We start from the raw sequence: 17,617 nt of genomic DNA on the forward strand, positions 1-17,617 counted from the left end.
CCTGCTGAGCCAGGCCCATGCTCAGCACCTTCCACATGTGACCTACTTTGATCTTGGAAATGGGCAACACTTTCCCTTTTGACAGAGGAGGAAGCTGAGGCTAGAGAAGTGAATTGGCTTGTGTGAGTTCTCACAGCTAGCCAGGGGCGGAGTTGAGACTTGGGCCCAGGTCTCCAGGATGCCAGAACCAACCCTGGGGGTGTCCACCCTTCAGTCCTTCATCCTCAGTCAAGACTCACACTGTCTCACTGTGCTTGTGACTCAGACCCCCTTGACTGCCCAGTGAGCATCTCCAGCGCAAGAGCTGGGTCTGTGCCTGGCACGTGCGCACACACCCCTGCTGTTTTCTTGACCATGCTGAGCAGGCTGGGTGAGGTGGCCACAGATAGCTGGTGTGGGCGTTCAGAACACAGGAGCTGCAACGCTCAGGCAGGAGGACAGAGGTCCCTGGCACGGGACAAACCACTGTGCTGCCTGCCTGCACCCTGCTCACCCACGCTCCTTAGCTGGGAGTGTCCTGGCCTGGGAGGCCTCCTCTTCCTGGCTTGCTTGTCACACATATGTGGTCACTGCTGGTTCCCGACACTCCTCAGTGCTGTGTCCTTGTGGGGCCTCCTTGGGGAGTGCTCAGAACCAGAAATGGCCGTGGCCTGGGAGGACAGCTCCCAGCAGGTCTAGAGATGGGCTTGGCTGGCCTCACAGCAGGTCTTGTCAAATGAGTGCCTGTTCATTTGCCCCTCTGTCTCTGTCCTGGGGATCCAGGAGTTGACCCCTACAGGGTGGACATTCCAGGGAGGTGGGAGCTAGAGCTGTGGGGTGTGATGGGAATGATTGGTGTGCGGGGGTCTTGGGGGCAGTTTGGGTGTAGAGGGAGTATCCAGAATGGGAGAGGAGAACTCAGGCTGGGGGAATCATTGGGGTCAGGGATGGGGTCCTGAGGATCTCGGAGGTTGTGGTGTGTTTAGAGGTGTGTGACCTGGCTCGGGGTCACGGAGGCCATGGACAGCCCCCTGGCAGAGCTTCCCTGAGCACCCCCGTTCCCCACCTAGGTCTGACCTGGAGCTGCAGTTCAAGTGCTACCACCACGAGGACCGGCAGATGAACACCAACTGGCCTGCCTCGGTGCAGGTCAGCGTGAACGCCACGCCCCTCACCATTGAGCGCGGCGACAACAAGACCTCCCACAAGCCCCTGCACCTGAAGCACGTGTGCCAGCCGGGCCGCAACACCATCCAGATTACCGTCACGGCCTGCTGCTGCGTGAGTGTGGTGGGCCAGGGGCAGCGTTGGCACAGGCAGGCCCTGTTTCACAGCATGGGAGTGCGGAATACCCTGCCCCGCTCTGGTCCTCAGCCTTGTCCCTGCGTCACCACCCCCGTGCCCACAGCCACCAAAGATACAGCGTCCCCTTACCTGTGCCCAGGGCCTGTGCAATAACCTTCAAACCGTTGGGCCTTCAAAGCCACTGTGCCCTGGCTTCAGACGTGGCCTCTTCCCCTGGACACTCAGCCTCCGTCTGTTCTCCACACGTGCTTCCGATTCACCCCTCCTGGCCCCTCCTCCCTACCCTTCATTCATTGCTGCAGTTCTGTGTTCCTCAAAGCCATGTCCTGCTTGCCTCATTCACCAGCAGTTGTCATTGTCAGCACCTTTTCCCCCAGACCCAACTCCCCAAAACCTGGAGTTAACGCCTTCCCTTCTTTCCCAACCCTCTTGTCTTAGAGTCACGTATGGGGGTCCTTCCAACACGTGACTTGTTACCTAGGACCAGCTCTCAGCCACCCTCATGTCCCCTGAAGATCAGGGCCCAACACACAGGGCTTGCTCAGGCCCCAGTGGAAGTAAATTGCCTGCCCCACTCCACTGGCCTCTCTGTGGAGGCATGGAGAAGGAAACACTCTGATCCACCCTTGTGAGCTTAGGGGCACGGAGGCTACACAGAGATAGGGGTCACAGACCTGGGCAGCACATCCCATTCTGGCTGGGGAATGTGATGTGCTGTGTGAGGCTGCACAACTGTCAGAGTGAGGCGGCTGATGGGTGGACGTTTGGGATGTGCAGTTCTGGAAGGCTTCCTGGAGGAGTGAAGGGAGGGATGAGCACCCTGGCAGGAAGGGCTAAGGACACATGATGGGGAGGCAGTGGTAGGGGAGGTTAGGAAGCAAAGTGGGACCCAGGCCTAAAGCCTTGTGTCCTATAACCTTATCCAGGGAGTATTTCAGTGTCAAAGTCCACCTTGTCGATCTGCAGCAGAGGCAGCCTTTCCAGAGTAGTGCTCAGGCTCACAAGTCCCAGGACACACCCTGGGGGAGCCTCCTGGGCCGGCTGTGGGATCTTGGGAGCAGTCTAGGGCTGCTGAGGCTGCAGGCAGGGCGGGGTGTGGGGACAGTGCACAGGAACTGAGTGTCTGCTCTCTCCCCACAGTCCCACCTCTTTGTGCTGCAGCTGGTACACCGGCCCTCCGTCCGCTCTGTGCTGCAAGGACTCCTCAAGAAGCGCCTCCTGCCCGCAGAGCACTGTATCACGAAAAGTGAGTCAGGGTGGGGATGGGGGTGAGGGCCAGACTCCATCCCCTCCTGAGTTTGGGACTGAGAAGCAGTCACCATTCACCTGGAACTGACCTTTGCCTCCGTGCGTGTCACCACCCGGCCTGGAGTGTCCCTGAGCACGCCCTATCCTGAGGCTCATGCCCTCCTCCTGGGGCTGTTGTCATGGTCAGAGAAGCTAGGTCCCATAAGAGCTGGTGGGAGTTCTGGGACCTGCCCTGTGTGGAAGAGCTGGCAGTCCAGCTTGGGAGCCAGAACAGGCATACCTGCAATAGCAGCACAGGACATGAGGCAGATTAAAACAAAATGTCAGGAAGCAGGCTTCCTGGAGGAGGTGATGACCTGGGCCAGGCCTTTAAAAGATGGGAGGATTTAGAGAAGAGGGGATCTTCATCAGGCAGAAGGCATGGAGGGTGGATTCCAGATTGGCCTCCCTACTTCAACAGCTCATGCTTTTTTTTTTTTGAGAGAGAGAGAGAGAGAGAATGTCGCTCTGTTACCCAGGCTGGAGTGCAGTGGCATGATCTCGGCTCACTGCAAGCTCCGCCTCCCGGGTTCACGCCATTCTCCTGCCTCAGCCTCCCAAGGAGTTGGGACTATAGGTGCATGCCACCACGCCCAGCTAAGTTTTTTTTTTTTTTTTGAGACGGAGTCTTGCTCTGTCGTCCAGGCTGGAGTGCAGTGGCGCTATCTCTGCTCACTGCAAGCTCCGCCTCCTAGGTTCACGCCATTCTCCTGCCTCAGCCTCCCAAGTAGCTGGGACTACAGGTGCCCGCCACCGCACCTGGCTAATTTTTTGTGTTTTAGTAGAGACGGGGTTTCACCGTGTTAGCCAGGATGGTCTCAATCTCCTGATGTCATGATCCGCCCACCTCGGCCTCCCAAAGTGCTGGGATTACAGGCGCGAGCCACCGCACCCAGCCACTCCCAGCTAATTTTTTTGTATTTTTAGTAGAAACAGGGTTTCACCCTGTTAGCCAGGATGGTCTCTATCTCCTGACCTCACAATCCGCCCACCTCGGCCTCCCAAAGTGCTGGAATTACAGGCGTGAGCCACCACACCTGGCCAGCTTATGCTTAAACTCAGGAGAGGACTGGGCACAGTGGCTCATGCCTGTAATTCTAGCACTTTGGGAGGCCGAGGCAGGAGTCCAGGAATTCAAGACTAGCCTGGCCACATAGTGAGAGCCTGTCTCTACAGAAAAATAAAAAATTAGCCAGGTGTGGTGGCTTGTGCCTGTGGTCCCAGCTGCTCAGAAGGCTGAGGTGGGAGAATTTGTTTGAGCTGGGGAGGTCGAGGCTGCAGTGAGCCATGATCAAGCCACCACACTCCAGCCTGGGCAACACAGCCAGACACTGCCACAAAAAAAAAAAAAAAAATGGGATGGAGGGACTTGGCTTGGAGTCCCGTTTGAAGGAGACTCCGGGTGTGGACTCAGGGGCCCTGTGCAAGAGGTACAGGGCCACTCTTCACATTGCTGCCCTGAGCCCTGGGATTCCAGCAGGCAGCTGTCCGTTTCCATTTCCACATGTGCAGAGTGAAGTGCAGGAGTGCCTGAGGGGGCTTTTCACTGACCCAGTAAATCAGAGAAGTGCCATAATGACTTTCCATGAGCTTTGCAGACATGCCCCTTCCTCGTGAAGGCAGGGCCTGCTCTGCAGAGACAGGGGAACTGCCACAGCCACCTCGTCTGGCACACACACACCACACGTGTCCCACATGGAGACAGCAGCCCGGGCACCCGGCCCTATGACTGCCACACAGTGCCACACACTGCCCTCTCAGCGTTTGGTGTGGGCTGGGAGGAGAACCAGGACATGCCCCAGCTGCACGAGGAAGTGGGGAGCACGTGCAGACCCCCTACCTCTGCAGGACTGTCTTGCCATCCTCACCTGTCTGTGCTTCCTGCCCCGCAGTCAAGCGGAATTTCAGCAGCGTGGCTGCCTCCTCGGGCAACACGACCCTCAACGGGGAGGATGGGGTGGAGCAGACGGCCATCAAGGTGTCTCTGAAGTGCCCCATCACATTCCGGCGCATCCAGCTGCCTGCTCGAGGACACGATTGCAAGCATGTGCAGGTGAGCGGCCCCAGAAAGCACAGCTCTGGCAAGCCACCTAGACTCTGGCTGGGATGGTGAGGGGTAGGCAGAGGGGCAACAGGGCCTGTCCTAACACTGTCCTGAAGGACGTCATGGAGATCAGCAGCTGGCGTCACTCATTAATTTCAGCCATCATTTATCTTTGAGCATCTTTTCTGTGTGCTTAAGGCCAAAGGTGCTACAGAAATGGGTTCGGACAGCCCCTGCCCTGGCAGATGGCAGATGCCGGCTGGAAGTCCCACACACATGTCAGGGCTGATTGGGGGCCCAAGAGCAGGGACACCACTGTCCAGTTCATGCCTCCGTCCAGGGCCTTGCATCAAGCCAGTGTTCAGGAAGTAGCCCTGGCGTGAGTGACAGCCCCAGTCTGAGCAGGCAGTGACAGAGCAATGAGTAAACATGGGCAGCCCAGCCTGGAAGAAGAAGGAGCCGTCTTCTGGAACCTGGGTGTGGTGGGCATGCAGAAGGGGCCCAGGGCTGTCACCTGCAGCTGGTCCTGAGGGTGCAGTGGGACAGGAGCTTCCCCTCCTCCCTCCCAAAGAATGCTGTGGGCAAGAGGATGGTCTGGTCACTTTGTCTATCTGATACAGATGGATGAACTTGATCAGATTTGTCTTCGGTGCCTGGGCTGGGCTGAAGGGGCTACCCCTGGCCTCGTTGAAAGGGGCTATTACAGGGCAAAAAACAGTGAGTCAGCTGGGGTGGGAACCAGGAAGGCTTCTCAGAGGATGTAGGCACAGGGTCATTTGGGGCATGGGAGGTGGTGTGAGGGATGCTGGGGTGGAGGCATAAGGACTCTGCGTGGCAGAAAGGTAGCATTGCTTTCACTCCACCCAGCCCCAGCCTGGGGTTTCTCCCACAGCCTATCTTTCTCTCTGGTGGGGAAGTTATTCCAAGGGTCCCTGAGGCACATCTAGGCAGTTTCTGACAGTCCTGGTCTCACCTGTGTCTGTCTGTCTGTCTGCAGTGCTTTGATCTGGAGTCATACCTGCAGCTGAATTGCGAGAGAGGGACCTGGAGGTGTCCTGTGTGCAAGTGAGTGATGCCCACCCCGGTGGGGGCTTCCCCCATCCCCCAACCACAGAGGGGAGGGGCCAGCTACCTCCCACCTCCACCTGCCCTAAATGCAAACCAGAACCCAAACATGGCAGAGGGGCTCAGGTTATGGGGGCTCCAGGTGGTCCCTTGGTATCACGCGGTCAGAGTCCCCCTCTCTTGTGCCTCCAGTAGTAACCAGCAGCAGGGGTGGGACCCCACTGACACTGAGGTGGATGGGCTGTGCCCCTACCTCCTTGGGTCCTGGAGCAGAGGCCAAGCTCCCCATCTCCTTTTCCAGTAAAACCGCTCTGCTGGAGGGCCTGGAGGTGGATCAGTACATGTGGGGAATCCTGAATGCCATCCAACAGTAAGTGGGGCCCTAGCGAGGGGCAGGGGGTGGGAGGGGACGAGGCCTGGATTAGAGCAAGGTGAGCAGGTGGATAGCCCTGACACAGCCCTCCCCTCCCAGGCCAGCAGACCATGACCCACATCCCCCACCTCTCTGTCCCTTAACCTCGGGGGCTCTGGATCTGGGGACAAATGAACTTCCCAGAAAGCATGAAAGCCAGCCACAGCAGGAGGCTGACAGCGCCCCGCCCCGACCCTCCACCTGCTGCTCCCCACGAGGGAGCCCTTGAGGCCAGCTGCCCTGTGCCCAGCCACTTGCTTTTCTAGCCTCAGTCTCCCCATATGTCAAAGATATATAGAGAAATCCCTGCCAGGCTTCCACCTCGTCCACAGTGTGGTGAGAGTGGGAGCAGGGGCCTCAACAAGGTCACCTTGGTGTCTGTCGGAGCTGGAGGTGCTTTTATGCCCAAAGCCAGGCACCCCGGAGCCTCAGCTCTGCCACCCTTCCTCCCCCAGCTCCGAGTTTGAAGAGGTCACCATCGATCCCACGTGCAGCTGGCGGCCGGTGCCCATCAAGTCGGACTTACACATCAAGGACGACCCTGACGGCATCCCCTCCAAGCGGTTCAAGACCATGAGTCCCAGCCAGATGATCATGCCCAATGTCATGGAGATGATCGCAGCCCTGGGCCCCGGCCCGTCCCCCTATCCCCTCCCGCCTCCCCCAGGGGGCACCAACTCCAACGACTACAGCAGCCAAGGTGGGTGATGCCAGGCAGGGAGGAAGGGAGAAGGAGGGCAGCCCCAAGTCCCTGCAGAGGCACAGAATTTCTGTGCTGATGGTGGCAGGGGTTGGGGGTGTGGTTGAAGAGAGAGAAGTAACACATCCCCCAAAAAACAATTCCCAGTTTGCTAGACTTGAGGGTACATGGGCCTAGCCCAGGGACTTTCAGAGCCTGCCCTGGTGGGAGATACGACTGCTGCCTCTTCCCAGCCAATCTCCTTTGGGGCTGCTGGCAGCGCACACCCACCCGAGTTCTTGGCCTTACCCCTTGCCCTCCTGTATTTTTTCTGTGATATCTACATTTCCCCTGCAACTTTCCTGCCCTCCTAGGGACAGAGTCCAGGTTCCTAGAGCCTCAGCCTTTGGCCACCAAGGTCACCCACTGGCCCTTACGCTCCCGGCTGCCCAGACCAAGTTTTACTTCTACTGCCACTGATTCCTGGAAAGTACCCTCCACTGGGTGGCAGCTCCCCCTGGGATCCCTGATCTTAGGTCCCCATGAGAGGCCCAGTGAGATTAGGCCACCTAGCCGAACTCCCACAGTATGCCAAGGGCCAAGCCTCCCAGTCTGCTGATCCTCTGACCCTTGCCATCGCCACATGGTGGAGGGCACAGTGACCAGGGAGGCAGAACAGCTGGCTTCTGCGGGTGTCATCCTGAGTCTGCTGCAGCTTTCTTTGTGGGCTTGGCAGAACATGCACCCACTGTGGGCCTGGGTCTTGCTGGGTATGAAAAGTGCCCACATTGGGGAGTAGCTCAGCAGGTCTGCTATAGGCTCAGGCTGTGTCCCCCACTCCCCACAGGAGCCTGGCCTGCCCCCTTTGTCCCACTCTGCCCCCTCCTCCATAGCAGTAGGGGCAGCACATCCCCTAGGGTACCACAGACCATGGGACAGGGCTGAGTGGCTGCTCTATCCTACAGCCCAGAAGCCTCAGGCTCCTGTGACCTACTACAGCCTCACAAGAGGGAAAGGACTTGGCTTGTATTTTTACACACACTCTGTTCCCTGGGGGTGGCCACTATCCCTCTGGGTGACCCCCTCCCCTCCCCATCTCATCCCTTCCTAGGCAACAACTACCAAGGCCATGGCAACTTTGACTTCCCCCACGGGAACCCTGGAGGGACATCCATGAATGACTTCATGCACGGGCCCCCCCAGCTCTCCCACCCCCCGGACATGCCCAACAACATGGCCGCCCTCGAGAAACCCCTCAGCCACCCCATGCAGGAAACTGTGAGTACCTCCTCCTCACCCCATTCCATTCCCCAGCCTTTAGGGTTGATGCCTTGGGATCTGGATACCCTGTTCCCTCCCAGGCAAGGCAGAGGATGAAGAATTGGGTGTGTGGGCTCAGAATGGAATAGGAGGGGTCTAACTGAGGCTAGGTCGTGCCCTGTCAGTGTCCTTAGACTTGGCTGTTTTACCTAGGATTTCGGATTCTCTGGAGATGGGGGAAGCTTCACGCTCTTCCCCAAACCCTCACCACCCCATGCATACACACACACGTGCATGCACTCGCCACTACCCAGCACACACCATCAGCCCTCTCCCTCTCCCACTTGCACAATCTTACACTCACCTAACACGGTTCCGGCCACCTCGACTTTTGTCCCAAACCCAGGCACTTATTCTCTAAGGATCTGAATTCAGGGTATTACCACCTCCAACAAAAGAAATGCTAGGAAGTCTGATTATCTGAAGAGCATTCACTTCTCATTCTGTTTCACACTTATCGACATATGCCCTGTGTGGCTGAGGACGTCCCTGGTGGGGTAAGGCGTCCTGTGTTGTCCACAGGCCCTCCCTTCCTGTGGCCCCAGTGGCAGTGGCAGGAGGCCCTCCTGTCCCCTGGAGTCCTCATCCAGTGAGTGCCACGTGGTTCCACTCATTTTAACAAGCGTTTTTTGAGCTGTGCTCTGCGCAGGCCATGTGACAGGTGTAAGCAAGACAGACAGGCCTTGGGCTAATGGAGTAAAACTCCTGGCAGTGCGTGGGTGCAGGAAGAACAGTTGGAGTTTGGAGAAACTGAAGCCTCCGGAGGCTGAAGTGGTTGTCTGAGGTCTCAGTCATTCTGGGCTCTCATCTCGGGGAGGAGGGGCCATCACTGAGCACGTGGCTGGGGGTCCTGGGCCACACCAGCCAGGGAGAGGGCCCGGGGTCCTGCCAGTGTCTGGCAGTGGGCTTCGGTGGCCTGCACAGGAAGGAGCCTCTGGATTATACTGCCTTCCACACACCTGACATGGAATTGCCTCAGGACTCTAGGTGAGGTAGCAGCAACTTTCCCTCAGGACCCCAGGAGTCCAAGTCGGAAATAGATGCTTTGTGGAGCTTTGGCCAAGTTTTTCAAAGTTACTCTCTGCCCCATGGGGCTTGTGATTTCTGGGGGCTTCTTTCCTGATGCCCCTTCCTGGGCCCTGAGGGCATCCCACACCCAGAAGACACCAAAATCACACCCCCCGACACACACACATCCTGCGCCCTCACAGTTCCTAACACTGGAATATGGAGTGCTAATGCCATCTATTTCCCCTTGACAATCAAGCTTTCTCCTGCCTTCTGTGAGCCCCGCTGCCTGCATTCTGTGTGGCTTGATCTGAGCCTGTGAGTTGACCTCAGAGCCCCTTAAGATGCTCTCTAGATGGTCCTGTCCTCCATTTCTGAGCTCTCACTAGAGGGCAAGCAGACCTGGAAGTGCGGATGTGCCAGGCCGGTGGGGCAGGGCAGTCACAGGTAAACTTCTACCACACCTGCCCAGGTGGAGGCAGCCAGACCCCCAGCTGAGCCCAAGGCTTGGAGGCACTGCCATGCCCGCAGAGACTGGCCAGAGCGCTCCATCCAGATGCTGCTGCCCCCACAGACTGCCCATACTTGGTGGCGGGTTGACAGGTGTGTCAGCAGTGCTCCAACAGCACCTGCCCCTCCATGCCGGAGACATTCCAGCCAGATACGAAGCTGAGGGGCACAGCTGCCTCTGAAGATCCAGGGACTGTCTGTCTTGAGCTGGGCTGCACAGCTGGAGTGTGGATCCCCTCCCTGCTCTCCCAGGGTGGGCACTGAGGGCATCTACAGGAGTGGGAGCCCTAAGCTGGCCTCTCACTGACCATGGGTGGTGGCCCATTCCTCCAGCCTCTTGTATGTGTCTCATAAACGGGTCTCCCAAGGTCTCCAGCACCACGGTTGCGAGGTCATCTCATTCTTGGGGCTTGGACTGGAAGGGCACTGTGCTCCCTAAGGCCGCATGGGGTTGGGGCCCTACACCCTGAGAAGGGGCCACCTGGACCGTGGGCAGAGACCGACCCATAGCAAGGCCTGGGAAGCAGTTTTAGGAGAAACAGGAAGAGGAAGGAAGTTGGGGATGGGCAAAGACCGAGGATGGTGTGGCTGCAAATTCTAAATGCACACAGGAAGGACATGTCAGTGAGTTCTGTGTGGCTGCCCCAGGATGGGGCAGGGTGAGGGGATGAAAAGACCAAGGAAGCATGTGCCAGGCTGCTGTTCCAGTGGAGCACCTGGAGCATCCGTGAGCCCCCCTCACTGGCAGAGCGAAAGTGGGGCTGGGGGCTGTCAGGGATGCTTGCAGTGGGATCAGGGCTTGGTCTGCGAGGATTCCCCGGCCTTTCACTTTGAAGGAGGATCTGCTTGGGACAGCAAACAGGCTAGCAGGGGAATGTTCACATCTCACCCACCCACCCACAGACAGCCCAGTTTTCAGTGCACGTGCCCACAGGAGGGTGCAAGTCCTCTAGTTATCTGTTAGAGAGGCACTGCCAGCCTCACCCTCAGCAAGACACCCACCATTGGTGAACCATCACTCAGTCTCCTTGTCCTTGGAGTCCCGGAGGTGCCTGCCTCCCTCACAACCCTGTGTTTTTGAGGGCTGGTGCCGACCAAGTGGGATGTCTAGGAAAAGGGTCTGGCAGGGTGTGAAGATGCCCCTGGCTGGCCAGGTGCCCACCCAGCCCTGCTCCTCTGACAGCCAAATTCCACCCGCGCTGCAGGGCTTGTGCCAAGGCCCCAGCTGCTCCACACTTCGGGCTGGCAGAAGGCGCCTTCGTGCCCAGCATCACCCCTGCCCAGGGCCCACTTGGGAGGTGCAGACCCAGTCCTGAGCCGCACGCCCGCCCAATGCTGTCTGTCTGTGTCTGCTCTCTGCCGCCCAGCTTGGGATCTGCACCATGCTGCGGCAGCCGCCCTCCTGCCTCCCGCTCCCCGGAACATGCCCATTCTGCTTCTCCATCCTGCCCTCGCTGTTGTTCGTTGTCTGGGCGGGGAGGTGGAGGGGCCTGGGGGAGCCCAGGCCCAGCTCCCCGTGTCTGTGCTTGTGTCGAAGCCCTCCCCACCTCCTGGGGCTCCACGTGGCCGAGAGGTCCCCGCCGTCCCCCTGCAGCCTCCCTGATGGGCGGTTTTGGGGGAGAAATTTTTCTTTGTTTCTCTGCCCAGAAACAACGTTCAGCCTCGTACCGGGTGGCCACGTTTCGGGGGTTGTGACTTCCCTGGTTGTGTTGGGTTTCATTTTCTCCAGGCATCATCGCCGTGCCTCCTCACCTCACCTCTCTTCTCTCCCGCTCTCTCCTCCTCCACAGATGCCACACGCTGGCAGCTCTGACCAGCCCCACCCCTCCATACAACAAGGTTTGCACGTACCACACCCCAGCAGCCAGTCAGGGCCTCCATTACATCACAGTGGGGCTCCTCCTCCTCCTCCTTCCCAGCCTCCCCGGCAGCCGCCACAGGCCGCTCCCAGCAGCCATCCACACAGCGACCTGACCTTTAACCCCTCCTCAGCCTTAGAGGGTCAGGCCGGAGCGCAGGGAGCGTCCGACATGCCGGAGCCTTCGCTGGATGTAAGTTGGGGTCGCCACTCGCCTTGGCCTGGGGCTAGGCCTGGCGCCGGGACCTGCCCGAGAGAAGGGGTGGGTGTGAGGGCTCGAGGCCCCGAGGGGAGGAGGTGGGTGGGCGGTGGGAGGGCTTCACCCAGACCTGGCTCCAGACCAGGAAGCCCCACGATGGGGAAGTGTCACCACTGAGGGTCCCCACCCTGCTGGCTCCTGTCCCCCCAGTCCCTTTGGCCATAGCCCTGAACCCCAGCCCTGACCCACCTTCTGACCCAAGCCCTGCGGGGTCCCTTGCGCAGCACAGGAGGGTCCCTGCCCTCCCCCGATGGTGAGCTTGCGGTTTCTGTGTCTGCCTCTCTGGCCCGGGCAGGGAGGGCTGGAGGGAGAGGCCGTCTGTCTGCCTCGCTGGTGTGTGTCTGTCTCCAGTTTTCTTGTCCGCGTGTTGTCCATGCCCTGCTTCCGCTTGCTCCATCGCTCACTCCAAGAGGCCCCCATGTGGGTGACAGAAGGTGGGGGCAGAGGGGGCAGCCTTGGGTCACAGCCAGGGGCAGCAGGCCAGCACGGGCAGCAGAGGTGCCAGGGTTCCTACCCTGAGGTCTGGAAGATGGTGGGGATCACCCTGGATGATGGGGCTGGGCTGCTGGATGGGGCTGGCGGGATGGGACTGAGCACCGGCCCCGCCCATGCCTACCACAGAGCTGGTGCCAGACTCCGGGAGGAGGCTTGTCCTCGGCCCCTCCTGTTCTTCACCCCCAGCCCTGCTCTGTCAGCCTCTGCCCCGCAGCATCAGAGGAGCTCTGTGCTAGCTAGGACTCACTCACTGTGCAGCCATCTCAGGTCCTTGCCCAGTGTTCCCCCTCAAACCAGGCCAGCGGGGCTGCTTTTAGATGCATGAGGCTCCCCATGTGACAGACTCCAAGGATATCTCAGTAGAGGGTAGAGACAGTCTGCAACCCCTCCGGGGCCACAGGGAAGGATGGCTGCCAGCCAGCCACAGGCTCACCAAGGAGTGGCGAGCCCTTGAGAAGAGGGATGTTGGGGGGGGTGGGGGCGGTGCGGGAACCACTCGCCTTCCCGCCTTTCTGCCTTCCCACCAGCCCACCTCCTTGTGCTTACACGTGAAGCATGTGATTTCAGCTGGGAGGCCCAAGTGACCTGCCATGGGGCCTTCCCAGGTTAGGGCTGAAGTCCATGCCTGAAAAGGGTCAGCCCTGCTCAGGCCTCAGCTGGTGGGCTGCGGGTCCCAATCCTGAGGCTTGAAATGAGCATGGGGGTGCCCCACACTCGGTGCAGTGGCCGGGGTATGTGTGGGGATACCTGGCAGGCCCAGGCCCAAGGCTGTTCTCTACCCCTTTTTTTGGCTAGAGTCCTGAGAGGCAGGTGGAGGGGGACGGGCCAGGGCGCCCCTGCATTCCTCACCCGGGGCCTGCCTCTCAGGCACACCTCATCTGAACTTCGTTACTCCTTCTTTTCCAGCTCCTTCCCGAACTCACAAATCCTGACGAGCTCCTGTCTTATCTGGACCCCCCCGACCTGCCAAGCAATAGTAACGATGACCTCCTGTCTCTATTTGAGAACAACTGAGGGCCACCCGGTCGGGGCCATCCCTCCACACTCTGCGTCCTACCCCACCTACCCAACACACTTTTCCACCTGGGAGCCTGTGCCCTCAGACCGCCCCGCACCAGAGCCACGGGCTGTGGGGCGGGGAGCCCTCCCCCGCTGCAGCCCTCTCAGAACAGAGGGGTAGGGAGGGTGCGCCAGGAAGGCTGTGTGGGTCTGGGGCCCACGTCCCACCTGCACACCCTTGGCTTGGGCCCATGCCCAGTGCAGGCCTGAAGACCACCCTCCCGAGAGGAACCAGCCCGGTAAGAGGGCGCACGCCGATGCGGCTTCCCGGTCCCTCCACGTGTGCCGATTCCAGATGACCTTCCAGTGTCCCCAAGGTTCTTCCATCTTCTAGACTGTAACCCTGCCTCCCTGCTTCCTGGTCCAGAGCCTCCCTCCAGTGACTGTGGAGCCTGAGAAGGCCCCCGGGCCCCAGCATGGGCCCCGAGCCTTGGAGGAGCACTGGCAGTTGGTGGCAGTGAGACCAGCCCACCCACCACCACCCACCACAGAAAAGCACAAACCTCTGGGAAAGACAACGTCTCTCGGGGGCCAGGGGTCATCAGTTTGACCCCTGACCTATAAGCCAAGATACCCCATAAACACACTCTCAGAAAGCAGAGAAAAAGGACAAGATTCTGTGTTTGAGAGGGGGTCTGCCATTCCTGCTTGGGGACTGGTGGGAAAGAGGGCCAGGACATCTTCTGAGCCAGGACGTCCCTGAGGCTCCACCTCCAAGCTCAGACAGGGCCCAGGCTTGGGGAACAGAGAGAGCAGGTGTCCACCCAACCAAAGTGATTGTGCCCTTGGTTGGGGGGCGCGGGCATATAACCTATCAGAATCAAACAGGAACGGCAACTTCTAACTTTGCTCCAAGCCACTCTCTTTTTAAACAGCAACAATTTAAAGCTATGAAGTCACCTGGAGAAAAGGAACGTTGCTCTTGGACAGCAAGCAAACCATTTCTCTCCGTCTGTTCTGTTTTTCTCCTAGTCCCTCTCCTGCCACCTCTCCAAGACTTCCGTGGGACACCCACTTCCCTCTGTGTCCTAGTTCTCTTTGTCCAATCAGATGGCAAGGGCAGTGCGTGGAAAGGCCGGGGAGGTGCAGAAACCAGAGCCCAGGGCAATGGTGTCTGTCCAGCCCCTCCCTCTGTCCCTGTGCTCCAAGCTGCCCCCGGCTGCAGCCCAGGCCATGGCCATGTGCACCAGTATGTACCTGCAGGCATAGGGGGGAGGGGGGCGTGTTTCTGGGCCTGCCCCAGACACTGCCCTTGGCTGCCAGCCTACCCTGCCTGCACTCCTCCACCATCACAATCTCACCCCACACTCCTGCTCACTCAAGCAAAAGCAGCCTCTGGCCTTCCCTCCACAGCTTTGCTCCATCTGGCTTACCACTCTCCAGGGCCTCCTGGGGAGCCTGTCCTGTGTTCACTTTGTTTCAGGCTGGTCTGTGCCCCGTGAGCCACATGGCCTAGGGTGGTGCCAGGTTGTCCCGTCACTGGGGTCCCATCTGTAAATTCTTTGCGCCCTTCCCGGCTGCTGCCTGGGGCCCTTTCCTGCTCTCCCGTCCGCTGTGGGTGGTCCCCAGCACTCCTCCGTGGGTTTTACCGGAAAGGTGGCCCCAGCTGTTGACTTCCAGTCACTGTCCCAGACGGCACAAGGTTTTCTGTAGGAAAGCTGCCATTGCCCCGGCCCCTTTTCTTCCTTTGTCCCGTTGTCGAGGTTTTTTCAAATAGCGTGTTGTTCAGTATGCAAATCAATTATTTTAAGAATCGCTTTTGTAAATATCTTTGTGAATATTTTAGTATCGTCTTTGATAATATTCAACATTTTCATGACCTGGTTATAGCCTTTGCTGGTGTTTTTAAAATACCTAGACTCAATGACAAAGACCGAGTCTTCTTTTTTTTTTAAACAAAAACAAAAAAAGCAACCAGGGCTATTTGTACAGTTGAAGGGGTGAACAGAATGGGCGGCTGTGCTGGGAGTTGGAAGACCGGGCAGCCCGCTATTTAGAGCCATCCCTCAGTCAGCTGGCAGGGACAAGCCAACGCCAGGTAGCATGTGGCCACCCTTGCCCAGTGCCTGTGGCCTGGCAAGTGGCCACGCCCTGTGTCAGACCATCTGGGAATTAAGCTCCAGACAGACTTACAGATGCCTTCCTTAGGAGTTCTTGCTTCTTGCGTTGATACTTTGCCCCAGAAAGGCCTGGGATTCATTCTGGTTCTTATCAGGGTGTGTCCACACTCTGCTCACAGGTGGATCCACGGCTTTCCAGTGCAGAGAGTCGAGATGCTCCCTGCAGCCCAGGCCCCGGGCACCTCCTGCAACCATCTCTGGGCTCAGCACCTGAGGCGGGTTTCCTGGGTCCCCTCTCCAGCAGGCCTCCACCAGCAAGCTCAGCCCAGAGCTTCCCTTCCGGCTGGCTCTGAACCGTGCGTGGTGCCTACAGCCTGCAGTCTGGAGACAAGCTCTTCCGGAGTGCTCTGGGAGCCAGGCCAGGGTGTGAGGGAGGTGCAGAGGCATCCGGGGCGGGAGCAAGCCCCAGGTTGTGACAGGTGCAGGTAGACAACGCCCATAAACAGAGATGGTCCTGAACTCTGGAGAGATCCTTCCCTGATCCTTTCGGACGACTACTTGGAGCCATAAGTAACCTCAGCAAAAACGAGGCCTCTGCAAGCCACTTTTCCATGCCAAGCATCCACCCGGCCCACAGGCATGTTTCTGCCGCCACTCCGCAAGATGGACAGGGAGCCAGCAGGCAGGCGGGAAGGGCCAAGTACAGGCAATCACCCCCATCTTCTTGGTTTGAAGCTTTATCCATGTATCATGTTCCCTGTAGCCATTTTATTTTTTAAGAAACTGCTAATACGTTCTCCCTAATGGAAGCCCTGACCCCCCAGAGAGCTACAGGTCTGCTCCCGACGGGCCTCGGGCCTGACCCGTCCACACAGGGCCGTGTCAACAGCAGCGACTCAAGGGACGTGTGTACATATGTAAATGAGAAATAGAGACGTGTCAACAGATGCATTCATTTCTCTTGGAATGTGTATTGTTTTTATTTTGCGAAACAAAACAAAACAAAAAAAAAAGCTTGGAACTCCATCACGTGGAAAAACTAGATCCTGTTGGTTATAGCATTTGTGAGTTCTCCACGTCTGTCTCTCTCGCTCATGTAATATACTCTGACCCTGAGTGGAAAGGGGGTTTTGTTCTGTTTTTATTTTACCTACATGTACTATTTAGCTTCAGTGTACTAGTCCTGCCACCTGTGTATTTTTAGGGTGCTATGGAAATAATGAAAAGAAACGGGGATTTCAGAAGAAAATTGTAACCAAATTCATACTTTGTATAATTTTTGATATCATGATCACAGGTGATTCACACGTACACACATAAACACACCCACCAGTGCAGCCTGAAGTAACTCCCACAGAAACCATCATCGTCTTTGTACATCATATGTACAATGCAATCATTTCATACTTTAAACTGGTCAAAAAACTAATTGTGATTTCTAGTCTTGCAAAGCTGTATGTAGTTAGATGATGTGACAACCTCTAATATTTATCTAATAAATATGTATTCAGATGAAACCTGTATATTAGGTGTTCATGTGGTTATTTTGTATTTAAAGATCAAATTATTTGACTATTGCTAGACATTTCTATACTCTGTTGTAACACTGAGGTATCTCATTTGCCCATGTTAATTTTTTTCTAAATAAATTGACAAAAATGAAGGTTTGGCGAATTAGCTATTTTGTGGATGTTAAGGAGTGGTTTGGGTGTTTTTGCTTTTGTTTTAAACCACACCCCCGCCCTGTTACCCTCTGCACACACAAAAAAGAAAGGCAGGTGGTTTGGGTGTTGAATTGGAAGAACCCTTGTCCATGGGGGTCCCTGGAACCAGTCCCTGGTGGGGCAAGTGCAGTGTGTGGCTGGATGGTTGGGGGAGTTGGGGTGGCTGAATAGGGCCAGGTGGCTGCAGGGTGCTAGGGGCCCCTGTGGCATGTGACTCAGAGTGTGCAACAGTGTCCCATCTTTGATGGTCCCTTGTGGATTATGCTGGGTTTAAGTAGCAGGAACCTATTCATATTAAGCCACAGAGGGTGCTGTTCAGAGCACACAGGAGTGTGGCTTCAATGGAGAGTGAGCATTCACTGCACCCATGCTCCCTGCTGGCATCTCAGCATCCCTGGCCTCCACCTCTCGGTACACCTGCCCCTCCCCTCCTAGGGAAGCTTGGGTTTTCCCTCCTCCGTGAGCATGCTTTACATGGGGTACTGTCTCACGATGGCCCCTGCCCAGGCCATGGTTCTAACCATCCTTCCAGCCTCGGCACCAACACAAACTG

At 57.6% G+C, this 17,617-nt stretch overlaps 1 protein-coding gene across 14 annotated transcripts in view; it reads left to right on the forward strand.

Moving 5' to 3' along the window:
* The window catches only part of ZMIZ1 (zinc finger MIZ-type containing 1), a 248,043-nt gene extending 231,040 nt beyond the window's left edge, over positions 1–17,003 (forward strand). For 10 of the 14 annotated variants that reach the window (XM_016918729.3, XM_016918726.4, XM_016918724.4 and 7 more), the window contains 9 exons: positions 1,050–1,260; positions 2,425–2,530; positions 4,464–4,624; positions 5,613–5,680; positions 5,982–6,050; positions 6,548–6,792; positions 7,883–8,049; positions 11,400–11,660; positions 13,128–17,003. In XM_016918729.3, the coding sequence (XP_016774218.1) occupies positions 1,050–1,260; positions 2,425–2,530; positions 4,464–4,624; positions 5,613–5,680; positions 5,982–6,050; positions 6,548–6,792; positions 7,883–8,049; positions 11,400–11,660; positions 13,128–13,235 (1,396 nt within the window). In that variant the 3' untranslated portion in view covers positions 13,236–17,003. The remainder of the gene's footprint in view (positions 1–1,049; positions 1,261–2,424; positions 2,531–4,463; positions 4,625–5,612; positions 5,681–5,981; positions 6,051–6,547; positions 6,793–7,882; positions 8,050–11,399; positions 11,661–13,127) is intronic. The other 4 variants (XM_016918730.4, XM_063781914.1, XM_063781916.1 and 1 more) reach the window with 1 other exon arrangement.
* Positions 17,004–17,617: the final 614 nt, after the last annotated feature.

This window comes from Pan troglodytes, chromosome 8 (assembly GCF_028858775.2).
Source record: "Pan troglodytes isolate AG18354 chromosome 8, NHGRI_mPanTro3-v2.0_pri, whole genome shotgun sequence".
In the NCBI taxonomy this organism is placed as follows: domain Eukaryota; kingdom Metazoa; phylum Chordata; class Mammalia; order Primates; family Hominidae; genus Pan; species Pan troglodytes.